Genomic DNA, 21,567 nt, shown 5'->3' with positions numbered 1-21,567 from the left:
ACTCCTTGCTAGCTTGGGAGCTGTGGTGGGTTGAGCTAACCCTCTTCCCCACTGTTTGTATTTGGTCTAGGAGCTGGAGTGGGCAAATTATTTACTTGGAGGTTTTTCTTTCTTTTACCTTTTTTATCAGGTATGTCGGATTTCATGTTGTTGTTTTTGTTTTATCTTATGTCAAATATGTTATGTGTAAATGCATATTTTATGTTTAATGTAAAAATAAATGCAGCCCCTTTTTCTACAATTCCCCTGTGGGAGAGGAGCTGGAGTGGGCAAATTATTTACTTGGAGGTCTTTCTTTCTTTTACCTTTTTTATCAGACAAGGCAGAATCACACCGGTTACACTTGGTGCCGCTGACCCGTCACATCGCAATCCGCGATCCACCCCTCCTCCTTCTGCTGCCGCTGTTTTCCCGCCTCCTCTCTGCAGCTGTGTCCCAGAATCCTGTGCCCTGCGCTTTGACTCACAGGTTTTTATATCGAATGTGTGATCGATGCCCTGCAATTTGGCTTGCAGGCATCTCTGTCACGTGTGAACTTAAAGGGCAAATACGTAGGTGATCATTTCTGTCACTGTTTCATATTGTTGCTTCAAATTATACAGGCACGGATTGTAATTTATTTATTTTTTCTATTGATATTGGCTTTTACAGCCTGTTTTAATTGAGAGGAGAAAACAACATTTTATTTTATTTTCTATGGTGTTTTGATTCCTTGATGTTTTTTTTTCTTCTCCCCACATTTCATTGTTTTGTGAAGTTTTGCATAATTGTGTGTGGGGGTTAAGCTCGTTTTTTTTTTGCTGTTAAACAGTGATATCTCACTTGGGCAAACATGTTAAGTGAGGAAACTATGGATAGCGCTTTGCCTGATCTGTTCTCTGCGGGGAGTAATATGACCTTTGGTTTGGGGAGGGGTCATCAGATTGCTCCAAAGTGTTTTGGGAGGGGTAGGCCAGTAGTCCCGGGTATTTGTGCCCGCACTGTAGACCAGTCAGTGATGCACTCACCATTAACGCCAGCAGCTAGCTCCACACCAGCTGCTTGCGAACGCCAAACACACACCCAGGCTGTCACTAGTGACATGTTGAGCAGCTTGATCACTGACTTAGCAAAGCAAATTGGGGAAAATATCACATCCTCTCTTAACTCTATGCACCAGCCAGCCCCCACCCAGCCACAGTCTCCCCAGAATGTGCCCTCGAGCTGCAATGACCAGTCCCAGCTGAAGGTTGTTGTTCAGTCAGACACCAAAGCTCCACCATACTTCAAGGGTGACAACACAGATCTATTTCCCATCAGTGAATGGGAGGACATGATGACATGTTATCTGCACAGAATCAGCTGTGACACAGATGAAGAAATGTTTGCCATATTAATGTCTAGACTGACTGGCAAAGCCAGAGATGTGGTCAAGGTGTCACTTCGTTGCCGCCCTGAGTTGAATCGGAATGATCCTATTACTGCTGTGTTTGACATACTGAGGTCTAACTTCAGCGACTTGACATATTCCAGCCTGCCCATGAAAGATTTCTACAGTACTGTGCCACGTCCAGGTGAGAACGCCATGGATTACTGGATCCGGTTGAACAAGTCTATTGACGCTGCTGATGAGTGTCTCCGCAGGCGCGGCAAGCTGGTAGAGGACCCCAGTAGTGAGGTTGTTTCGATGTTCATTAATCACTGTCCTGACCACAGTCTTGTGTTGTCTTTTCAACTGAAGGCTCCTGAGGAGTGGACTGCAGCTGAGGTTCAGAGCCGTCTGGACAACTATGTGAGGAAAATGAGACAGTCTAGTGTTTTGTCTCATAATACAGCATGTCTGTCCATCCCACATCAGAGCCCTGTTGCTGTTAACAGCCAGCCCCACTCCAGCGGTGCTCAAGCAGTTCCAGTAACACATGAGCCAGCCTCGTATCCTATGCCCTCTGTTCCCTCTGCAGCCACATGTCAGCCTCTCTCTTCTGATGGCATGGTAAGTGTGCAGCAGCTCTCTACTTGTCCTCCTTTGACTCCTCATGTCATGCCCCCATCTTTGCCAGTTTCCGGCCCTCCTCCAGCTGAGCCAGGTGTTCAACAGATGGTAGCACTGTTTGACAAGGTTCTGTCCATGTGCACTGCACCACTAGACACTGGTCCCAGGTGCCCACAACCCACAGGTCATTCCCATGGGCACCGCAGTGCTCACCGTGCTTCGTGCAGAGTGTGTGGCTCACATGAACACACAACCCATGTGCATTGTAGGCTGTACAAGCTATGCCACAGCTGCTTTGACCCTGGACACATGAGGCGTGAATGCCCACAGTTGTGCCAGAAACCAAGCATTTCAGTCCCTCCTTCCACCAATGCTGCTTTAAACTAGCCAGCCCATGTAACGAGAGGGGTAGCATGGGCAGTGTTGATGAAACCCTCACAAATGTAACAGACCCAGAAGCCATATATGTTAACTGCTGTAGTAGCCTCTCTGATGAGAAGACTGTTATTATGGGTTCACAAAGAGTTGGCAGGGCTAGTGAGTTGTTTTACACTCCAGTGTCGGTCAGTGGCCGGTGTTCCCTGACAGGCATGCTTGATTCAGGAAGTATGTCATGCACACTAAGTGAAGAGGCTGATAGCAAGCTAAGAGCCGCTGGTGTTGCTCTGATTCCGCAGCATGCCCCTGAAAATGTGGTGCTGGTTGGTTGCGGTGGCCTTCTCACACAACCGAAATGCATCTATGATTTGGACATTGAAGTATATGGGACTAGGTTTCTTGTACCAACATTTGTGGTTCCTGGGCAAAAAGATGAGCTCATCGTGGGGAGCAATGTGATCCGGCCCATCATTCAGAAGATGAAGGCTGATACAAAGTATTGGGAGCTTATTAACTCCAATTACACTGGCACTGATTGTGAAGACTTCCTGCAGTTGCTGAGCTGTATCTCACGGTGGTCTGCTCCTGTGTTGCCAGATAAAGTAGGTACAGTCAGGTTGCGGAAGAGTGTCACTCTCCTGCCACAAAAAGAATATGTAGTTTGGGGAAAGCTTCCACCTTCTGCCCTTGTGTCTCCAGGAAGTACTGTCGTTGTGGAACCCACGTCAGCCCGTTCCACTCCAAAGAACATAATGGTGGGGCGCATTATAACACCCATGTGGGGAGATCGTTGGGTCCCTATGAAAGGCCTTAACCCAACAGAGAGCCCTGTGACACTTCGTCGCAATGCTAAGATTGCGGATGTCTTTCCTTGTATTGCTGTGGAGGACCTGCCCATCACTCAAGGTCTCTGCGAGACTCTGACCGACCAGCATACCAGTTTTCCCCCCTCATCAGACTCTGTGCCTGACTCTGCACAGCTACTCAAAGATGCTGGGTTGGCTGACATTGATATTGAGGGCTGTGAAGTGTGAGATGGGTGGAAGAGGAAATTGGTGGAGCTTGTGTTGACTTACCAAGATGTGTTCTCTAGAGACAAACTGGACTGTGGTGAGGTGAAAGACTTTGTCCATCGTATCCACCTCACTGACGACCGCCCTTTCAGGCTTCCCTATCGCAGAGTACCCCCGGCTCACTATCATAAGTTGCGAGAGGTGCTGTCAGACATGGAGATGAAAGGCATCATCAGTAAGTCCACCAGCGAATACGCCTCACCACTGGTAATGGTTTGGAAGAAGTCAGGTGACTTGAGGATATGCACTGACTTCCGCTGGCTCAATGCCAAAACCATTAAGGATGCTCACCCACTGCCCCATCAGGCTGACTGTCTTGCTGCCCTTGGTGGGAATGCTTTCTTCAGCACCATGGACCTTACATCCGGGTTCTACAACGTTCCCCTCCATGAGTCTGACAGACGGTACACGGCTTTCACTACACCTCTTGGCCTGTATGAGTACAACAGACTTCCCCAGGGTCTATGCAACAGCCCAGCATCTTTCATGCGGATGATGCTCAGCATCTTTGGTGACTTGAACTTTTCCAGCCTCCTGTGTTATCTTGATGACCTGCTGGTGTTTGCGCCTTCAGAAGAGGAGGCCCTAAAACGTCTTGAGATTGTTTTCTCTCGCCTGAGGACCAGCAATCTGAAGCTGGCGCAGAAAAAATGTCACTTTCTCAGACGCTCTGTGAGGTTTTTGGGTCATGTCGTGGATGCTGGTGGTGTCTCGGTTGATCAGGATAAAGTGAGGGTTTACGCCAGTTTTCAGAAGACTGACCTTATGGATGGTGACGGTTGCACCCCTTCTCAGAGGAAAGTGAGATCCTTCCTTGGCATGGTGATGTTTTACCAGCATTTCATTCCAGGGTGCTCTCGTATTGCGAAGCCACTCTTTGCTCTAACTGCCGGTCAGAAGAGGACTAAAGGCTGCCATGGGAGTCGGAAACCTGGAACTTTTCGCAAGCTCACCCCTCAAGACTGGACTCCTGCTTGCGAGAAGGCATTTGAGGGACTCAAAGGTGCACTCCTCAGCTGTGCGGTGCTGGCACATCCTGATTTTGAGAGGCCATTCATCCTTTCAACTGATGCTTCCATGGATGGGCTGGGTGCTGTCTTATCCCAGGTGCCAGCTGGTGAGGAGAGAGCAAGACCTATAGCCTTTGCTAGTAAGTCTCTCAGCCGCAGTCAGGCCAAATACCCAGCACACCGGCTTGAATTTTTGGCTCTGAAGTGGGCTGTGTGCGATAAGTTCAGCCACTGGCTCAAGGGTCATCGGTTCACTGTCTGGACTGATAACAATCCTCTCACATACATTCTGACTAAGCCAAAGCTGGATGCCTGTGAACAGCGTTGGGTCTCTAAGCTTGCACCATACTGCTTTGAGATCAAATATGTTCCTGGAAAGCTGAACATCGTGGCAGACACCCTGAGCAGGGAACCGTTTGTGAGGCCGTTGGCCCAGCGCCTCCTGTCGGAGCCCTACTTTGAGCTGCTAGAGCAAGTCAGTGATGTGAAAGATGCCAGTGTCCAAGATGCCTTCCGTTTGACCTGTCAGCCTCAATCGATACGCAGTGCTCCACTCTCTGCTGTGCTTGATGTGTCTCTGTCAACTGATGACGTGTCTTCTCTCATGTCTTCCCTCTGTGAGTGGGAGTCTGCTTCTCGCCAGCGTGCAACATCCCTCACTGGTCACCTGACCTCCATTAGTCCACCTGACTGTGATGTTACTCATGCGCTGTCCCATGCTGATCTCCTGTCTCATCAAACAGGGGATCCTGTGATCTCCAGAGTAGCCCGCTATGTTGAGCGTAAGCGCAGACCCTCCAGACGTGAGCGCTGTCATGAGAACCAACATACGTTGCGGCTCCTGAAACAATGGGATAAGCTCACATTCCTCAATGGTGTCCTCTACAGAGTCGTGAGGGACCCACTGACCAAACACAAGAGATTCCAGTTTGTGGTACCTGACTCCCTAAAACAAGTGGTGCTGTCTGGCATACACGACAATGCTGGTCATCAAGGTCAACCTCGCACTCTCCTTGGCTCGTCAGCGTTTCTTCTGGTATGATATGGAGAAGGATGTGCGTGATCATGTGAGAAATTGCCGCAGGTGTGTTCTCAGCAAGACCCCAGAGCCAGCAGCTAGGGCCCCGTTGGAAAGCATTAAGACCTGTGCTCCACTGGAACTTGTGTGCATTGACTTCTAGTCAGCTGAGGACAGCAACAACAAGTCTGTGGATGTCCTTGTGATTACTGACCACTTCACAAAATTAGCACATGCATTCCAATGCCAGGATCAGACAGCTAAGAGAGTTGCTAAAAAGCTCTGGGATGGATTCTTCTGTGTGTATGGCTTCCCTCAGCGCATTCACTCTGACCAGGGAGCTAGTTTTGAGAGTGAGCTGCTCGCAGAGCTTCTGGTTTTGGGTGGCGTTGCCAAATCTCACACTTCACCATACCACCCCATGGGTAATGGTACCACGGAGAGATTTAATCGCACCCTTGGAAACATGTTACGGTCCCTCCCCCCCAGATGTAAGCAGAAATGGCCGCAGATGTTACAGTCCATGACGTTTGTGTATAACTGTACGGCACACGAGACCACCAGCTTTGCGCCATTTTACCTGATGTTTGGGAGGGTGCCAAGGTTGCCAGTTGACCTCATGTTTCGGGATGTCCTTCATGATGACACCATTTGTGACTATGATACCTATGTCAAGTTACTGATGGATGACCTGCGCTCTGCCATGCTCCGAGCCCAGGAACACAGCACAATGGAGCAGAGACACCAGTCTGACCAGTACAACAGAAAGGTGAAGGGTCTGCCTCTTTCACTAGGGGACCAGGTGTTGTTGGCAAACAAGGGAGTCAGAGGAAAAAGGAAGCTCTCTGACTAATGGGAACCTGTTGTGTACATGGTAGTTGACTTGGATCCTGCTCTTCACATCTGCCGTATCAGAGACAAAGAAGGTCATGAGCGTGTGGTGCATCGCAACCTGCTTCTTCAAGTTAACTTTTTGCCCTTGGACACAACACTGCATGACGATGCTGCACATCCTGCTGTGAGCGTTGTCAGTGGCCCCGCTGAGTCTGACCTGGATGGGTCTGTGACATCTTTTGGGGGCACAGGAGCTGTACCTCCTGCCACCCGTACACTGGATTGCGTCTCCAGCATTGGCGAGTGTGATGACCGCACACTATCATGGATCCATCAGCAATCCGCCGCTGACCCGGTCGAAGATGGCGTTCATGAGACCCCTCCCATAATGGGTGTTCCTGATCTTGGTGGGCTGGCTGGTGATGGAGCCTCCCCAGGCTCCCCTGCTGCTTTCCCGTCCCACACTTTTCATTCTCTTGAACCCAAAAATGTGGACGTGGATCAAGGACTTACCACACGTTTTGGTAGAATCATTAAACCAGTTCGTCGCTTGATTGAATCAATGGCTCAACTTGAAACACTCCTTGGTGTTGAACCTGTTCAAGCAGCGGTTATTGATGTGTGAATTTGTTTATTTCTGTATGTTTTTCATTGCTATTGTTTTTGGAAAAGAATAATACAAGCACAGAGTTCATTGTATTTTGTCAGTCTGTGCAGTCTGATAGTGATGCCCATAGATATTATGGCCTGTTTTGTGTGGTGTAAATGGCACCTCATTTTGTCTATAGTGTGTCCTGGGATCTTGCTAGGCGCCGAGCGGGTCTCAGGTCTTTTATCCTCCTTGGAGGAAGCTATGTTGCTGATCTAATTCATTGTATATGTGATGTGAATTTGTTTGAGGCCACTGTATCTGTTATTGTGGGTTTATACTTTTTTTTTGGTATACTCTTTAAGATTTTGTGTAATTCTTGGGGGGTGAATGTAACCGGGTCATAAATCACATTGTTATAATTACACAAAATGTGTTCTAAACCCCCAAACTGCTCCTTTTATACCTGACTTTTAGGACCTCCAAGCCTGTAGTTGTGTTCATTATCAGTTAGAGCCCCTCCTCATTCTTTTCTTCTTCTTCTTTGGTGCAATACTATAAATACAGTGTACCCCTTTTGCCTCTCCCCTTTTTCTACAATTCCCCTGTGGGAGAGGTGGGTGTCATTTCTTTCCAACACCTTAAAAACACACATAATTCATATTTAGCCACCCTGATGTTTATGATTGCGATGTTAGTTCAGTTATTGTCATTATTAAGCCTGTTTTTGTAAGATGTGATAAGTGTGTAGTATGTGTGTATCATAAATGTGCTTTAGGCGCCATAAATGCTAGCATGAATATATACTCCTTGCTAGCTTGGGAGCTGTGGTGGGTTGAGCTAACCCTCTTCCCCACTGTTTGTATTTGGTCTAGGAGCTGGAGTGGGCAAATTATTTACTTGGAGGTCTTTCTTTCTTTTACCTTTTTTATCAGGTATGTCGGATTTCATGTTGTTGTTTTTGTTTTATCTTATGTCAAATATGTTACGTGTAAATGCATATTTTATGTTTAATGTAAAAATAAATGCAGCCCCTTTTTCTACAATTCCCCTGTGGGAGAGGAGCTGGAGTGGGCAAATTATTTACTTGGAGGTCTTTCTTTCTTTTACCTTTTTTATCAGACACAACGCAGAATCACACCGGTTACACCGGGATCAACCTTGCAAGTGACCAATCAGAATGTTGTGACGTCATACTTTTGCGACTTCGGGAAAAACCGGCGTAAAACAAAAAACTGTACTTAAGCTGCGTGAAACCGCCTCTGTCCGCCGATCAACGGACCCTGACCCTAACCCTAACCGTAACCCTTTAATAAACAGTAAGCAGAATTGATATTGTCCTCGCAACATTGGAATTTCATAAATGCACGAATGGCTTGGTGCGCAAAGGAATAACGTCACAACAATTTGATTGGTCACTTGCAATGTTGAACCTGGAACAACATTTTCATGATGGTCTGGGAACAACACCAACACGTGGATATCAGAGCATCCATCCCCAGACAGTGTGTGGAGATCCCTTGCCAGGATCAACACACGCAAAGCCCCAGGTCCTGACAACATGCTTGTCAGGACCTGCTGCCAGCAAGGAGGAGACTGAAGAGCCTCCGGGCCAGAACCAGGAGACTGAGAGACAGCTTCATCCAGGCTGTCAGGATGCTGAATTTACTCCCTGCTCTCACACACCAACTCCAGACCTGCATTCATCTTTTCCCTCTGAACCCCCCAAACATACAAACCCTGAGCCACGACCATTGCCCTTTCACTGACTGCCCCACTCCACCATTTGACTCTTAGAACTGAAGATGCTTCTCTCATAAGAGGTGAAACATCTTCAAGGAAACTTAAAGAAGTCCAGACGCTTTTCTTTCCAGGCTCCTTAGACTACGGTGACCTGGATGTCTGAGAACCTTCACAGACTGATTTTACAAGAACAACTTGTGTCAAAAATCCCTGGCAGTGCCTATCTGTCACACACACAAATCACTACAGTTACAAATTTAATAACTTAAAAAACCTCAGAAAAACAGAACTGAGCAAAACAAACAAACAAACAAACCAGAGACCAGGTAAGAACACTGTTGAGGTGTAAATTTATAATCTTAAATATTTATATGCTGATTATATTGCTTTATAAGAAAGGCCCAACTCTGAGTACACTCTGTGCCGACAGGACTGACAGGAAATTACATGCTTTTGCAGGCGAAAAGTGAAACTAAGCAGAGTGTTTGATTGAAACTTAAAGTGTGTTTGACGTCTATACAGGGAGTGCAGAATTATTAGGCAAATGAGTATTTTGTCCACATCATCCTCTTCATGCATGTTGTCTTACTCCAAGCTGTATAGGCTCGAAAGCCTACTACCAATTAAGCATATTAGGTGATGTGCATCTCTGTAATGAGAAGGGGTGTGGTCTAATGACATCAACACCCTATATCAGGTGTCCATAATTATTAGGCAACTTCCTTTCCTTTGGCAAAATGGGTCAAAAGAAGGACTTGACAGGCTCAGAAAAGTCAAAAATAGTGAGATATCTTGCAGAGGGATGCAGCAGTCTCAAAATTGCAAAGCTTCTGGAGCGTGATCATCGAACAATCAAGCGTTTCATTCAAAATAGTCAACAGGGTCGCAAGAAGCGTGTGGAAAAACCAAGGCGCAAAATAACTGCCCATGAACTGAGAAAAGTCAAGCGTGCAGCTGCCAAGATGCCACTTGCCACCAGTTTGGCCATATTTCAGAGCTGCAACATCACTGGAGTGCCCAAAAGCACAAGGTGTGCAATACTCAGAGACATGGCCAAGGTAAGAAAGGCTGAAAGACGACCACCACTGAACAAGACACACAAGCTGAAACGTCAAGACTGGGCCAAGAAATATCTCAAGACTGGTTTTTCTAAGGTTTTATGGACTGATGAAATGAGAGTGAGTCTTGATGGGCCAGATGGATGGGCCCGTGGCTGGATTGGTAAAGGGCAGAGAGCTCCAGTCCGACTCAGACGCCAGCAAGGTGGAGGTGGAGTACTGGTTTGGGCTGGTATCATCAAAGATGAGCTTGTGGGGCCTTTTCGGGTTGAGGATGGAGTCAAGCTCAACTCCCAGTCCTACTGCCAGTTTCTGGAAGACACCTTCTTCAAGCAGTGGTACAGGAAGAAGTCTGCATCCTTCAAGAAAAACATGATTTTCATGCAGGACAATGCTCCATCACACGTGTCCAAGTACTCCACAGCGTGGCTGGCAAGAAAGGGTATAAAAGAAGAAAAACTAATGACATGGCCACCTTGTTCACCTGATCTGAACCCCATTGAGAACCTGTGGTCCATCATCAAATGTGAGATTTACAAGGAGGGAAAACAGTACACCTCTCTGAACAGTGTCTGGGAGGCTGTGGTTGCTGCTGCACGCAATGTTGATGGTGAACAGATCAAAACACTGACAGAATCCATGGATGGCAGGCTTTTGAGTGTCCTTGCAAAGAAAGGTGGCTATATTGGTCGCTGATTTGTTTTTGTTTTGTTTTTGAATGTCAGAAATGTATATTTGTGAATGTGGAGATGTTATATTGGTTTCACTGGTAAAAATAAATAATTGAAATGGGTATATATTTGTTTTTTGTTAAGTTGCCTAATAATTGTCTGTGAAGGTTCTCTGTCATCCTGGTCATCGTAGTCAAAGGAGCTTGCAAAGAAAAGCGTCTGGACTTCTTTAAGTTGCTTGAAGACGTTTCACCTCTCATCCGAGAAGCTTCTTCAGTTCTAAGGTCAAATGGTGGAGAGTCCCAGATATAAACCCAGTGGGAGTGACCCCCCACAGAGGGACAAAAGGACCCCCTGATGATCCTCTAATCGCCTGAGCCAAGGTGTGTAACTGGGTGTGGGCCCCAATCAGCCAGAGTTTCGGGTGTGTTCATTGTGAAACCTGGCCCCACCTTATCATGCGAATTCCTGAGGTCAGATGGCCCAGGATGTGAGTGGGCGTTAAGGCGTCTGGGAAGGGATCTCAAAACTGGATTATAGATGGCAGAGAGTTGGTGTCGTAAACCCCCGCCTCTGTTCAAAGATGGTCACTCACAGTGGACATAGATGCTTCTTTCACTCCTCTTTCAAACCATCTGTCCTCTCTGTCCAAAATGTGAACATTGGCATCCTCGAAAGAGTGACCTTTGTCCTTAAGATGCAGATGGACTGCTGAGTCTTGTCCTGTGGAGGTGGCTCTTCTGTGTTGTGCCATGCGCTTGTGGAGTGGCTGTTTGGTCTCTCCAATGTAGAGGTCTGAGCATTCCTCGCTGCACTGTACAGCATACACCACATTGTTAAGTTTGTGTTTTGGCGTTTTGTCTTTCGGGTGAACCAGTTTCTGTCTGAGCGTGTTGCTGGGTCTGAAATACACTGGGATGTCATGCTTGGAGAAAACTCTCCTGAGTTTCTCTGATACACCGGCTACATAGGGGATGACAATGTTGTTGCGTCTGTCCTTCTTATCCTCCCTCGCTGGTGTCTGGTCTTCTTTTCTGTGCCTCTTTGCTGACTTTAAGAACGCCCATTTAGGATAGCCGCACGTTTTGAGTGCTTCCTTCCACAAACTGAAGAAGCTTCTCGGATGAGAGGTGAAACGTCTTCAAGCAACTTAAAGAAGTCCAGATGCTTTTCTTTGCAAGCTCCTTTGACTTGCCTAATAATTATGCACAGTAATAGTCACCTGCACACACAGATATCCCCCTAAAATAGCTAAAACTAAAAACAAACTAAAAACTACTTCCAAAAACATTCAGCTTTGATATTAATGAGTTTTTTGGGTTCATTGAGAACATGGTTGTTGTTCAATAATAAAATTATTCCTCAAAAATACAACTTGCCTAATAATTCTGCACTCCCTGTATAAATGACTAGGCTTCCTGTTTTGTGCTTCAGACCTGGGGTTGTGTGTTCAGATCTCCATATCCGGATATGTAAAATAAAGATCATTTTTTAAAGTAAAAAGACCACTTTTGAGCCGTGTCTTTTTGGCCGCAAAGAATACCAAAAGAACCTAATTTAATAACATTAAAACCAAACAATAAATGAGCAAAGTAGTGCATGATAAATATAGATGACAAATACAAAGTGCAATATAGAAACACTGGGTAAAAAGAAATGAACAATTAAAAAGGAGGATAACAGATGTGAGAAGTAGTTAAACAGTAGAAATAAATATATAATAAACAAACAAAAATAGATAATAAATGAAAGCCAGGTCAGAAAGGTGAGTTTGGCTTTAAAAGCATGAAAACACACTGCTGTCTTCAGGAAGGCTGCTCCAGTAACAGAAAGTCATCTACATGTGAGTTTAGTTCTGACTTTAGGGACAAGTAAAAAAATAAAATAAAATAAAAACATCTGTCCAGACAACCTGACAGTCAAAAATATAAACTCAGGAACTTAAAAGGAAAATTGTGCTGACTTTGAACGTCCGCATCAAGATAAACTTACAGATTTAAGAGTCAAAAAGTGTCAAAAAGTCTGTATCCTTACCTGAGAGTTTCAAGTTTACAGTCAGGACTCTTTAGTCCAACACACAGAAAATCCAATCCTGAATCCTGCAGGTAGTTCGCGCTCAGGTCCAGCTCTCTCAGATGATTGGATGGGGAGCTGAGAATTTCAGACAAAGCTTCAAAGCTTCTTTTTGAGAGTGCACAAAAACTCAGCCTGTGGAAGAATAACAATGGAGACATATTCTTTTATTCATCTAGCATTATTAAACATATTTGTTCATAGATTCACTTACAGCACTTTCTTGGATGCTTTGACCACTGGCAGCAGCTTCAAAAATGCCTTCTCTGAACGGGAGTATTTCTCCAGGTCGAACTCATCCAGATCTGATGACAGTAAGATGAAGACCAGAGCCGACCACTGAGCAGGAGACAGTTGATCTGTGGAGAGACGTCCTGATCTCAGGGACTGTTGGATCTCCTCCACTAGAGAACGATCATCCAGTTCATTCAGACAGTGGAGCAGGTTGATGCTTTTCTCTGCAGACAGTTTCCCACTGAGCTTCTTCTTGATGTACTGGACTGTTTCCTGATTGGTCTGTGAGCTACTTCCTGTCTCTGTCAGCATGCATAGAAGATCCTGATTGGTCTGCAGTGAAAGACCCAGGAGGAAGCGGAGGAACAAGTCCAGGTGTCCATTTGGACTCTTTAAGGCTTTGTCCACAGCACTCTGGTAGAAGTCTTTTACAGTAAGTGTTTTCTGGAAGATTTTAAAGCGAGGAGATTGTTTCTTAAGCAGGTTGACTCCAGAGTTGATGAAGGTCAGATAGACATGAAGAGCAGCAAAGAACTCCTGAATGCTCAGATGGATGAAACAGTAAACAACGTTGTTGAACATGTGACACTCATCAGCTTTAAAGATCTGTGTGAACACTCCTGAGTACACTGAGGCTGCTCTGATATCGATGCCACACTCTGTCAGGTCTGATTTATAGAAGATCAGGTTTCCTTTCTGCAGCTGATCAAAGGCCAGTTTTCCCAGAGACTCAATGATCTTCCTGCATGACTCTGTCTCAGCTCCTCCATCATACTTGATGTCCTTCGTTTTTAGGTGAAATAGCACAAGGCGTAGGTAGAGCTCTGTGAGAGTCTTAGGCAGATCTTTGCTCTCTTTGTTCTTCATGACAAACTCCAGAACTGTAGCAGTGATCCAGCAGAAGACTGGGATGTGGCACATGATGTGGAGGCTTCGTGATGTCTTGATGTGGGAGATGATGCTGCTGGCCTGCTCCGAATCTCCGAATCTCTTCCTGAAGTACTCCTCCTTCTGTGGGTCAGTGAACCCTCTGACTTCTGTCACCATGTCAACAATGTCACAAAGGATCTTATTGGCTGCTGCAGGTCGTGTGGTTATCCAGAGGCGAGCAGAGGGAAGCAGTTTCCCCCTGATGAGGTTTATCAGCAGCACATCCACTGAGGTGGACTTTCTAGGGTCAGTCAGGATTGTAGTTTTGTGGAAGTCCAGAGGAGGTCGACACTCATCCAGACCATCAAAGATGAACACAACCTGGAAGTCTTCAAAGATGTAGATTCCTGCTTTTTTGGTTTCAGTAAAGATGTGATGAACAAGTTCCACCAAGCTGAACTTTTCCTCTTTCAGCAGATTCAGCTCTCTGAAAGTGAATGGAAACATGAACTGGATGTCCTGGTTGGCTTTGTCTTCAGCCCAGTCCAGAGTGAACTTCTGTGTTAGGACTGTTTTCCCAATGCCAGCCACTCCCATTGTCAGCACTGTTCTGATTGGTTTATCTCTTCCAGGTGGGAGTTTAAAGATGTCTTCTTGTCTGATGGTTGTTTCTGGTCTGTCTGGTTTCCTGGATGCTGTTTCAATCTGTCTGACCTCATGTTCATCATTGACCTCTGCAGTCCCTCCCCCTGTGATGTAGAGCTCTGTGTAGATCTGACTCAGGAGGGTCGGGTTTTCTGTTGTAGAAATCCCCTCGAGCACACACTGGAACTTCTGCTTCAGGTCTGACTTGAGTTTGAGCTGACACTCAGTGAGAATCTCTGCATGAATAAACAGCAAATGACACAAATGAGAAAACTTCATTCTGGTTACTGTGGTTATGTGTTCAGTTCACTGGACTCTTGGTGTCATGATCCGGGTGAGTCTGAGTAACTTTCCACAGCATCAGCTCTCCTCGCCTGGGTGGAGCCCTCCCCACTCCTCCGTGCTCCTCACCTGTTGCCAATTACTCCGGCAGTATTTATGAGCAGCACTCACAATGAACCTTCTCCAGATTGTGTGCTTAGCACAGTCAGTTCTCTGCCTCACATTTTGTCTTGTGCTCCTCAGCTTGTTTCGCGTAACCCTCTTTTCCTGTTCCCTAGTCGGCACCTGGATACATCTTCCAACTCTCGCCATAAGTCACGCCTCAGGATTCTGGCCTGCCACTGCTGGGAAAACTCACTCTTGCAAACTGCCATCCTCACCTGCCTGCCTCCCTGTGCACCCACATCTCACTCTGTACCCAGATTTAATTCATCTCCTCCTCCAGCTGATCTCCACCTGCAGCCACGTAACACCTCTTAGTTTTTAAATCTTGGACTCATTCACTACACTGTGGACCACTCTGATTATTATCTCCTTTGTTCCAGTGAAACCTGGATAGTTTCTATTCGCCCGTTTCTGCCCCTGTTGTTCCTTTGACCTGCCTCAGCTTATGTTCTGGCCTCAGCTCTGCACTTCTCATAATACCTCGCTTGCTGTTGAATTTAGCCGTGATTCAGCTTTCTCTGTCAAGAAATCTAGTAAAATACATTTCTGTTAAAAGTCACTCAGCCTCCGTTTTTTGGTTCTGTGCTTGACTCCATTCCTTTTCATGAGCCATTGAGCCCTGACACTTGGGTTATAACTGAGGGCAGGTTTTATAGAGACACATTTGATTTAATTGTGTTTATTTATACAGCACCAAATCAATACTAGCAACATTTCACATATTACATAAACAACACTATGGAGCCAGTGATGAATAAATATGTAGAATAAATGAAAGAATTTCAAGTATAAAAGTTTTTTTTTAATTCCTCCAAATAACAACAACAGTCACCCCAATGTGCTTTATATTGTAAGATAAAGAACCTACAATAATACAACAGAAAAAACCCCAACTATCTTTTTGGGTCCTGAAAACTGAAGGCTCTGCCTCCCATTCTACTTTTAAATACTCTGTGAACAACAAGTAGGCCTGCAGAGCGAGAGCGAAGTGCTCTAATAGGGGGATATGGTACTACAAGGTCATTAAGATAAGATGGGGCCTGATTATTTAAGACCTTGTATGTGAGGAGCAGGATTTTGAATTCAATTCTGGATTTAACAGGAAGTCGATACAGGAGAAATCTGCTCTCTCTTTCTAGTCCCTGTCAGGACTCTTGCTGCAGCATTTTGGATTAACTGAAGCCTTTTCAGCGAGTTTTTAGGACTTGCTGATAATAATGAATTACAGTCATCCAGCCTTGACGTAATAAATGCATAAACTTGTCACGGCTGGGGCAGCAGTCGTGCGGTGGAGTTAAATGAGGACCCAAGTTGCAGACAGTGGTGGAGATGCGAGTGAGGTTTTATTTACAGTGAACAAACCAAGGTGAGGGCAGAACTAAACATAAACCTAAACTGGAAAAACTACAGTGGCTTGCAAAAGTATTCGGCCCCCTTGAACTTTTCCACATTTTGTCACATTACAGCCACAAACATGAATCAATGTTAGTGGAATTCCAGGTGAAAGACCAACACAAAGTGGTGCACACGTGAGAAGTGGAACGAAAATCATACATCATTCCAAACATTTTGTACAAATAAATAACTGCAAAGTGGGGTGTGCGTAATTATTCAGCCCCCTGAGTCAATACTTTGTAGAACCAGCTTTTGCTGCAGTTACAGCTGCCAGTCTTTTAGGGTCTGTCTCTACCAGCTTTGCACATCTACAGACTGAAATCTTTGCCCATTCTTCTTTGCAAAACAGCTCCAGCTCAGTCAGATTAGATGGGCAGCGTTTGTGAACAGCAGTTTTCAGATCTTACCACAGATTCTCGATTGGATTTAGATCTGGACTTTGACTGGGCCGTTCTAACACATGGACATGTTTTGTTTTAAACCATTCCATTGTTGCCCTGGCTTTATGTTTAGGGTCGTTGTCCTGCTGGAAGGTGAAGCTCCGCCACAGTCTCAAGTCTTTTGCAGACTCCAAGAGGGTTTCTTCCAAGATTGCCCTGTATTTGGCTCCATCCATCTTCCCATCAACTCTGACCAGCTTCCCTGTCCCTGCTGAAGAGAAGCACCCCCAGAGCATGATGCTGCCACCACCATATTTGACAGTGGGGATGGTGTGTTCAGAGTGATGTGCACTGTTAGTTTTCCACACAGAGCATTTTGAACAAAAAGTTCAATTTTGGTCTCATCTGACCAGAGCACCTTCTTCCACATGTTTGCTGTGTCCCCCACATGGCTTGTGGCAAACTGCAAACGGGACTTCTTATGGTTTTCTGTTAACAATGGCTTTCTTCTTGCCACTCTTCCATAAAGGCCAACTTTGTGCAGTGCACGACTAATAATTCCCCCACCTGAGCTGTAGATCTCTGCAGCTCGTCCAGAGTCACCATGGGCCTCTTGGCTGCATTTCGGATCAGCACTCTCCTTGTTCGGCCTTGTTCGATTACACACAGGTGCACTCTATTTAGTCATTAGCACTCATCAGGCAACGTCTATGTGCAACTGACTGCACTCAAACCAAAGGGGGCTGAATAATTACGCACACCCCACTTTGCAGTTATTTATTTGTAAAAAATGTTTGGAGTCATGTATGATTCTCATTCCACTTCTCACGTGTACACCGCTTTGTGTTGGTCTTTCACCTGGAATTCAAATAAAACTGATTCATGTTTGTGGCTGTAATGTGACAAAATGTGGAAAAGTTCAAGGGGGCCGAATACTTTTGCCACTGTAACAGACAAACCTGAAAACATAAGGACAGCGGGGAATACACAGAGATGACACAAAGAAGGCTGGATAGAGAGACGAGTAGTAACACTGATTAACACAGTAATGCAGACGACACAACGAGGAACACAGGCAGACACATACTATAAATACACACAAGGTAATGAGGGAATGACACACAGGAGGGGAGCACAGCTGATCCTAATTCACAAGACGAGACACAAACCTTCAAAGTAAAACAGGAAACAGACTGTTTTACAACACAAACTCGGGGACACGAACAGAACACAGAGGAAAGACACAGGTAGAGATCAACCTAAGAACTAATACAAAATCAGAATTAACACAAAGTACACAAGGTGATACCAAAAATGAAACAAAACGCTGAACGACCCAGGACCATGACAGAACTAGTTTTTCAGCGTCACTCTGAGACAGGATATTTCTAACTTTAGAGATGTTGCACAAATGGAAGAAAGCAGTCTTACATATTTGTTTAATATGTGCGTTGAAGGACATGTCCTGGTCAAAAATGACTCCAAGGTTCCTCACAGTGTTACTGGAGGCCAAGGTAATGCCATCCAGAGTAAGAATCTGCTTAGATACCATATTTCTAAGATTTTCAGGGCCGAGTACAATAACCTCAGTTTGATCTGAATTAAGAAGCAGAAAGTTAGCGGCCATCCAGGTCTTTATGTCTTTAAGACATTCCTGCAGTTTAACTCATTGGTGTGTGTTATCTGGCCTCATTTATGTTGATAAAACAGCTCTAAAACCAATCTGACAATATAAATCTGTAAAATGGGCAGAAAACCTGCTGCTGGTCCCATTTTAATCAAACCAACCCAAAGAGCAGATATTCATGTGTACACAGGAGGTTATTTGTGCAGATGCATAAAACACAAACTGTTGGCTTTCTGCAGTCTCTCACTCCTGAAAGTGTTGGCAAGTGTTTTGGATTTATTATTTATATGGATTTTAATGGCACCTGTGTAATGTTAACTAATGTTTTTATTGTTTATGTGTTTTTTGTTTAGTCATTCCCTGACTTACCTGTGGGTTCTGGGATGGTTTTATTTAAATTCTCCAACAGATCATTCTTGTTTATCCTCCCCAAAAGATTTTTAGCAACTTGAAAAGTGTTGATAGAGTAGGTATCAAACATCAGATCCACTATGTCCGTCCTCTCTGCATTCTCCAGTTTACTCACTGGGATTGCTGGTAAACCTTCTACAGACCCGTTCTTCAGATGCCACTTGAATTTTTCAAAGTCATCACGTCCCAAATCCTCCAAAGTCCCCAGAAGGATTTCTTTAGGTGTCGTCATCTTTTACCCTGTAAGGATCCGATAAACAAAGACTGTAACAACAGCTGGAGAGGTAATTGTCTGATTTATCAGAATTTAACTTGATTCTAACAGCAGTTCATCACTACCACCAATAAATTTCTAAGGCTCAGAATGCAACAAAATTGCACATGAAGAAGCACATAGAGAAGTATCCAAGTAACACTTTGCTACAATATAAAACAAACTATTATAAATAAAGAAAATATATAAACTAAATATATACACTACCCGTCAAACGTTTTAGAACAGCCCAATTTTTCCAGTGTTTTTGTCACGGTTTGCGAGCCGTGTGTAAATTATCAAAGGACCCTTTATGCAGGCAGCTCAGATGCAAGTGAGTTTATTCATCACATGGTGATACAAACAGAAATGGCGAAGGTGAGCATGGAAACTAAGCAAAAACCTAAAAACTAATAGTACACGAATATGAAGAAGTACACGAAGGGAAGACGAAAACACGGAACACAAGGGGTGGGAGCAAAGCACCACAACACATCACTATATAGACAGTTACACAGAGGGAGACACAGAAGGCAACAACACAGGGCGGAACAAATGGACAGAGAAGACTAAACACAGAACAGAGCGCACAGAGAAACAAGGGGGACAGGGAATCAAAACCTAGGAAGTATAGAATAACTCACAAACGACATAATACAAAAATCACAAAGAACTGAAACCACTAGATCAGGAGACCCAGGACCCTGACAGATACGCAGACGAACCAGCAACTAACAGAGGCAAACACAAGGTTTAAATACACAGAGGGATAACGAGGGAATGAGACACAGAAGGAGGACACAGCTGGGAGTGATTGACAAGACGAGACAGAGGAAACGCAAACTAAACACACTGACATGAGACACGGACCTTCACAACAAAGCAGGAAATACAAAGACTGAACTTAGAGGTACAACAAAACACAGAACCAAAACGTAAGAATAAACAAAGATACATCATGAAATCAAAGATTAACAATACAAAACAGAAAACACTGAGTCACAGACCCAGGATCGTGACAGTTTTATTGAAAATATCCTTTTTATTTCTCATTGCACTCTGAAATGAAAGCATAGTACAAATAAGCAGTTGGAGTTAAAAATAAATCATGAAACACATTTATAGACCAAAGTTTATTCTAAACGTCTGACTGAACACACCCGTGGCTTCTGTCTACAATAGAAATCAAATATTCTCCCATATCTGTAGCAGATGTTCCCGTAAATGTGGACCTTGTAATAATAATAATAATAATAACAACTTTATTTATAAAGCGCTTTCAAACAAAGTGCTGTACAACTAAAGAGATAAATTAAATAAAAGCGATACATAGCAATACAGGTAAAAGACACAATACAAGTTAAAAACAATAAAAATGTAAAAACTAAAAGCCATAGAATTAAGACATGTAGGATCGGGTGAACAAATGTGTCTTCAACTTGGTTTTAAAAACCTCCACAGAGCAGCCTGCCGAATATCTTGTGGGAGGTTGTTCCACAGAAACGGGGCATGAAAAGAAAAAGCTCTCCAATTGTCTTTTTTCTGGCTCTAAGAACTTTTAGAAGACCAGAGTCCTGAGATCGGAGAGCACGAGATGGAACATAAAGGTGTAAAAGGTCGGAGAGGTATGAAGGTGCCAAGCCTTGTAGGTGAGCAGCAGGACCTTAAAATCTGCTCGAACCTGACAAGGTAGCCAGTGAAGACATCTCAGAACAGGGGTAATGTGCTCAAATTTCCCAGTTCTTGTTAAAATGCGAGCAGCTGCATTTTGCACCATCTGCAGACCTCTAAAACTTTTCTTTGGTAGGCCAGAAAGAAGAGCATTGCAATAATCAATACGGGAAGACACAAATGCATGGACAAGAACCTCTGCAGTGTCGCTTGACAAAACTTGTCTGATTCTGGCTGATGTTCCTCTAATGATAAAAGGCGGTCTTTGTTATCTCTTTTACATGAGATTCGAAAGAGAGCACCATGTCGAACCACACGCCCAAGTTTTTTACCTTGTTCCTGCAATTTATGACACTGTCATCAATTCTCAAGATCAAATTTTGGGACAAGTGCTGAAATTTGTGTGGCCCAATGACCATCACCTCTGTCTTATCAGTATTTAGGAGCAAGAAATTATCTGATAACCAGCCCTTAATTGCAGATAAACAACATTCTAGTTTAGAGACTTCAGCACAATTTTCAATGGTTAAAGGAACATAAAGCTGCAGGTCATCAGCGTAACAATGAAAGGTTACATTAAAAGAACGTAAAAGAACACCAAGAGGCAGCAGGTACATAGAAAACAGCAATGGTCCCAGTATGGAGCCCTGAGGGACCCCATGCCTCACTGCACAAGTCTCGGAGAGATCGTTTTTAAAACTAACAGTCTGAGACCTCCCAAACAGGTGAGATCTCAGCCATGATAAAACATTTCCTGTAATTCCAATAAAATGTTTAAGCCTATCCAATAAAATGCAGTGATGCACAGTGTCAAACGCAGCACTTAGATCCAGCAGTAATAAAACTGAAGAGCGATTGTTGTCTGCATTTACCAGCAGATCATTTACCACTTTGACTAAAGCTGTTTCTGTGGAGTGATTTGGTCTAAAAGCAGACTGAAATGGTTCAAACAGATTGTTAGTTGACAGATGCTCAGTGAGCTGCTTAAAAAACACTTTTTCAAAGATTTTAGATAAAAAAGACAGATGTGAGATGGGTCTATAATTTGCGACTAGTGGTGGGTTTTGATAATCGATTTATCAATTAAAATCGATTCTGGCTTGGATAACGTGATATCGATGCATTAAAATCCTGAATCGATTTTTTAATATAATTTTATTTTGCCCGAAACGCCAGAATCTCAGGTTAAACCTCACAAAACTTTAACAACCACCA

The 21,567-nt window shown here is 44.4% G+C and overlaps 1 protein-coding gene across 1 annotated transcript; it reads right to left on the bottom strand.

The window, feature by feature from the left end:
* Nucleotides 1-12,376: 12,376 nt before the first annotated feature.
* Nucleotides 12,377-18,660, bottom strand: LOC147302770 (NLR family CARD domain-containing protein 3-like). Its single transcript, XM_086284450.1, has 3 exons — nt 18,387-18,660; nt 12,634-14,404; nt 12,377-12,554 (listed from the first exon to the last, which is right to left on the bottom strand). The coding sequence occupies exons 1-3, from the start codon at nt 18,658-18,660 to the stop codon at nt 12,377-12,379; spliced, it is 2,223 nt and encodes a 740-aa protein (XP_086140576.1).
* Between the last annotated feature and the right edge of the window lie 2,907 nt (nt 18,661-21,567).

Source organism: Aulonocara sp. 'chitande type north' Nkhata Bay, linkage group LG23 (genome assembly GCF_057382095.1).
Source record: "Aulonocara sp. 'chitande type north' Nkhata Bay isolate Kocher_YH1m ecotype deep benthic linkage group LG23, A_spYH_male_GT1.1, whole genome shotgun sequence".
NCBI classification, from domain to species: Eukaryota; Metazoa; Chordata; class Actinopteri; order Cichliformes; family Cichlidae; genus Aulonocara; species Aulonocara sp. 'chitande type north' Nkhata Bay.
Note: the sequence above shows the minus strand (reverse complement) of the source record. Positions and strands in the feature narration are given on the sequence as shown.

Bases quoted from the DNA above. Each gene is read 5' to 3' on its own strand.
- LOC147302770 (XM_086284450.1), bottom strand. From the start codon at position 18,660: ATGACGACACCTAAAGAAATCCTTCTGGGGACTTTGGAGGATTTGGGA. The intron at 14,405-18,386 runs GTAAGTCAGGGA...TTATTCATGCAG, and splicing joins AACCATCCCAGAACCCACAG to AGATTCTCACTGAGTGTCAG. The intron at 12,555-12,633 runs GTAAGTGAATCT...ATTCTTCCACAG, and splicing joins AAAGCATCCAAGAAAGTGCT to GCTGAGTTTTTGTGCACTCT.